Source organism: Lipotes vexillifer, unplaced genomic scaffold (assembly GCF_000442215.2).
Source record: "Lipotes vexillifer unplaced genomic scaffold, Lipotes_vexillifer_v1.1 scaffold911, whole genome shotgun sequence".
Classification (NCBI taxonomy): Eukaryota; Metazoa; Chordata; class Mammalia; order Artiodactyla; family Lipotidae; genus Lipotes; species Lipotes vexillifer.
This window is the reverse complement of record NW_006781377.1, coordinates 2934260-2938756: the sequence shown is the minus strand read 5'-3', so window position 1 is coordinate 2938756 and position 4497 is coordinate 2934260. Positions and strand designations below refer to the sequence as shown.

The 4497-nt window shown below is 46.1% G+C and overlaps 1 protein-coding gene across 1 annotated transcript in view; it reads right to left on the bottom strand.

The window, feature by feature from the left end:
- Positions 1-4497, bottom strand: part of GRIN2B (glutamate ionotropic receptor NMDA type subunit 2B) — a 296216-nt gene that overhangs the window by 5503 nt on the left and 286216 nt on the right. Inside the window, exons 9-10 of the mRNA XM_007454634.1 lie at positions 4263-4423; positions 1915-2102 (exon numbers count right to left, since the gene is read on the bottom strand). Of these exons, the coding sequence (XP_007454696.1) occupies positions 1915-2102; positions 4263-4423 (349 nt within the window). The remainder of the gene's footprint in view (positions 1-1914; positions 2103-4262; positions 4424-4497) is intronic.

Here is a 4497-nt window from a genome sequence, read left to right as displayed (position 1 = left end):
CGGTTCAGAAAATTGCTCTCAAAAAATGTGCAAAGCAGATTGGGTTTGGGTGGGGGAGGAGAGACAGAGACATATCGGCAGAGAGACTGATTGATTCCCTAGAGCTCCTCAGGCTTCCTGATCTCTTGTTGAAAATATAAATATTCACAGTAAAAGGGAGGAAGCTGCAGTAAAATGAGACCACCAAATTCGGACCTGCCTCCTTTTAACGCTGCTTAAGGAAGTTTTGATTAATTCAAGTCACGCCAGGTTACAATAACCGTGACCCACTTCAGTGGATACCAGGAATTAGAAAGGTAGAAATCGTAGACAAAAGGAAAATGACAGAAACCGTATGCCCGAGAATGCATCTAATTCCAGAGAAGTGAAAATCTGAAAATCTCATGAAGAAAATTGCCTCTTCCAATAGTTCCACTTTGGTTCAGAATGTGAACCTTGTCTGAATAATCTGACCGAAGCCCTGGCAACTTCTGCAAGAGTCGTCTCTACAGCTGCACTTCCTCGTGGATAGAGGCCCCGTTATTGCCTTTAAGTGACAGCTGCATTACAACGACAGAAACTCTCATACCAAAATGGCTTGTAACCCTCCACCTAGAACCCCCCTCCTCTTTCCAATGTTAATCAAATCACTTTTCACTCATTTCTTGGATCAAAGTATGATTTTCCTAACTAGGGAGCAACTGACTTCACCCAGAGTCTGACAATCTCCCTATGCTCCTCTGCTGCTTCTCGCATCCCTAACAGCAAAGATTCTGCAGACAGAACTTAGGGAACCGCTTGGTTGATGGCCTGTGAGGCCAAGTAGAGTCAGGCTGTTCATCCGTAACTGTAACTGGATTAGCTTCTGTGAGACGAACAGGAGGAGTAGGTGCTTTAGACAATGAAGTGAAGAGCGATGCGGGAGGCGTGAGTGTAAAATGAAACAGGAGATGAGATTTCCTCAAAGCAAGCTGTCTGCTCAGTCTGCTGCGAGAATCACTCTGGGGGGTGAGTGCCTTCCGGTGTCTGCCTCTGAGGACCCTGGCCCTGCTTCCTACCCCTTCCAGGGGGAAAAGCAAGATGGGAGAGGGAAAGATGAGCAGGTGGCCACGTGTGGATTTCTCTGCCCCTTTCTCTGGGCCCAGAGAGAGCAGAGACCTTTCCAAAATTCCATCCACTGCTCTGGACACATGTGAGAAGACTGTTTGGGGAACTTCTGATCCCAGCCCCTCTTACTTTATCCCTGAGGGTTTGATCATACCCTCCAATCCTGAAACACGCCTCCCTGACTGACTAATCCTCTCCCCCAAATTTCACCCTGGGCTGGATTTTGCATAACCAGGCCCCACTGCCCCCCGCAGTTCCTTTGTTGAAGTCCTAACTCCCAGTACCTTGAAATGTGACTTTATTTGGAAGTAGGGTAATTGCAGATGTAACTGGTTAAGATGAGGTCGCCTGGATACGGTGGGCTCCTAATCCAATATAACTGGTATCCTTAAAAAGGGAGGGAATCAGACATAGACATGTACAGAGGGAAAACATGCACACAGGGAGAAAGCCATGTGAACGTGAAGGCAGAGCAGGGGTGAGGCGTCTACAAGCCAAGGAACGCTGTAGACTGCCAGCAAACCACCATGAGCTTAGGGGAGAGGCATGGAGCGGATTCTCCCTCGAGTCCCTCATTAGGAACCAAAGCCGACACTTTGATCTTAGGGTTCAGGCCCCCAGAACCTTGAGCCAAATGTCTGTTGTTTAAGTCACTCAGTTTGTGGTACTTTGTTACAAAGCGTTAGGAAACTAATAATATATACCCTCCAAATCTCCTAGTATACTGTGAAATGCAGAGGTTAGAGGGATGAGGAAGGAAAAAGGGTTGATGTTTCGGACTGGCCGTCGGAAGAGGCCAAATAGGCGCTGTCCCTTTCTTTAACTCACCATCTCCGAAGAGCTGCAGGATAGCGAGGTCCACCTGGCGCTTCCATCCAGAATCCTTTTGGATGGCAATGCCATAACCAGTGGAAGCAAAGACCTTCCCGCTGCCAATGGTCACCAGCTTGCAGCCCTCGTCTCTGCCTGCCATGTAGTTCAGCACTGCTGCATCGTAGATGAAGGCATCCAGTTTCCTGTGCGAGAAAGAAACAAACAAAGCAAGTCCAGTGGAGGAATTTTAGTACAAAACTACCAAATGGGGTCATTAATAGGAAGCAGTAGGGCTCCAGCAGACTATGGGGGGAAATGGCTCAAAGTAAGGCTCAAGGTGGAACTCAGCCAGAAACTAAAGCCTAAATCCCAGGCTGTTCTTTGTGTGATTTCAGGTTGAAAGGAGGAGTTCTCTCCCCCCTACTGGGAATGATGAGAATGTAAGCTGGGCCTGAAGCCAACTCATAAGCTGTGTCTGAAAGGAGAAGGAGTAAAAAGGAATCAATAAAAATAATAACAGAAATAATGAAAAGGAACCATCACAATGATAACAACAAATAGCACGGGTTAGACTTATACACCATTTTTCATTTCTCCGTTCATTACAGTCTGGAGTGGGGTAAGTGTAGGTAGATGTGTAGCACTAGATGGGCAATGCTTTTTTTGCAGTCAGAAGGGTTTCAATATTCTGTTTTGCAGCGCAAGGAGAGAAGTGAGTCATTGGGGTGGTGGCAGCACAAGCTTGTGTCAAGAGCAAATGTGCGAAACCACAAGCCAATGCAGCATGCAGGAGAATTCAGAGTCGCAAATTCCCAAACGCGTGAGAATCTCATTGTACCTACTGTGCTTTTCAAGGAAAGAATGTATAGGGAAGGGGGTAAAGCTAGGGGCAAGGTCAGGAAGCACGCAGGAGAGCTCAGAGTCTCAAATTCCCAAACGCGCGTGAGAATCTCATTGTACCTACTGTGCTTTTCAAGGAAAGAATGTACAGGGAAGGGGGTAAAGCTAGGGGCAAGGTCAGGAAGCACGCAGGAGAGTTCAGAGTCTCAAATTCCCAAACGCGTGAGAATCTCATTGTACCTACTGTGCTTTTCAAGGAAAGAATGTACAGGGAAGGGGGTAAAGCTAGGGGCAAGGTCAGGAAGCACGCAGGAGAGTTCAGAGTCTCAAATTCCCAAACGCGTGAGAATCTCATTGTACCTACTGTGCTTTTCAAGGAAAGAATGTATAGGGAAGGGGGTAAAGCTAGGGGCAAGGTCAGGAAGGTATACGTCAGTATTTAACCACATCAAAGGGAGAAGAAAGAACTGATAGATTCATATATTAGGTAATAGAGAGGGTCTGCAGGAAAGAAAGGCAGGCATCACCCTCTTCACTTTTACAAGTTAAGTTAGCTTTACTCCTCCTTAAGGAAAAAGAAACCCTTTCTGGCATGATAAGACACAGAACACTTTTTTCAAAAGGCCTGTGAGTAACCTTTAGGAGGGGTGCCCATCAAAAAGCCAAAGCTCTGATTGACAGCTGTGATTGTAGCAGGGACCAGACTGCCCAGGGTGGCCCACCCCAAACTCAAATCCCATCTTCTGAAATCTGCCGTGACTTCATAATGATAAGACAGAGTCTACCAGTATTTAAGTAAACATGCATCTGGGTGGTTCTTCCAGAACCAGAGCCACCAGGAAGTCTAAGTGCTGCTAGCTAACCTACAGCACAGGAAATCAGCTATGAGGCCCCGGGACCCTCAAATTCCAACAACTCTCATGGTCAATTGTCTGTCTTACTCTGCAGCTGTGGCTTCTGAAGGCCAAATGAGTGAATGTGGCTGAGATTATGCAAGCAAACATATTTGCAGTTCATGAGCTCCTTTTAGTGAATGAACTGAGATTATAGAGCTGGAGCAAAGAATGCCAATTTCGTTGGAATTGGAGATCGGTTAACACACTCTTACTGTGTGCTGTCTAAAAACTTTTACCCTTTCATTGTTTATTTCTCCCTGTCCATAAGACACCAAAATCATCATTTTCACCTTTTGGTCAACAGGTCTTTATTTCGTGTGTAACGTGTGAACTTTAGCCTTGACTCTCCCCTTTGACTTTTACATCTATTACATTCTTGTTTCATGTTTACATTAATGCAAGTAGAATACAGTTCATTAAAAATACAGAGAAGTGAATAATAGCATAGGAATCTCTGTGCACTGGCCTGAATTACACTGTCACTTTAACTTGGAGATCCATAAAGAGCAAACGCAGCCTTCTTTGCTTTAACATGGTGTGGCACCAAGCATGGCACACCTGATTCCACGTATGTTTAATAAACGTGAGCAACATATCAAAGATTCTGAGCTTGGAAGCAGTTCTTACCCTGTTTTCAGGGAGAGCAATGCATCATCCACACCCCTCTGGTTGAACTTCCCCATGTAGGCGTGCATTTCCGCATAGTTATTGCGAATATTCCTCTCTGTGCTGCCGTTGGGCACAGTGCCAAAGCGGAAAGGGGGTGAGAAGTCATTAGGTCTCTGGAACTGGGGGGAGAGAGAGAGAGAGAGAGAGGAGAGAGAGAGAGAGAGGAGAGAGAGAGAGAGAGAGAGAGAGAGAG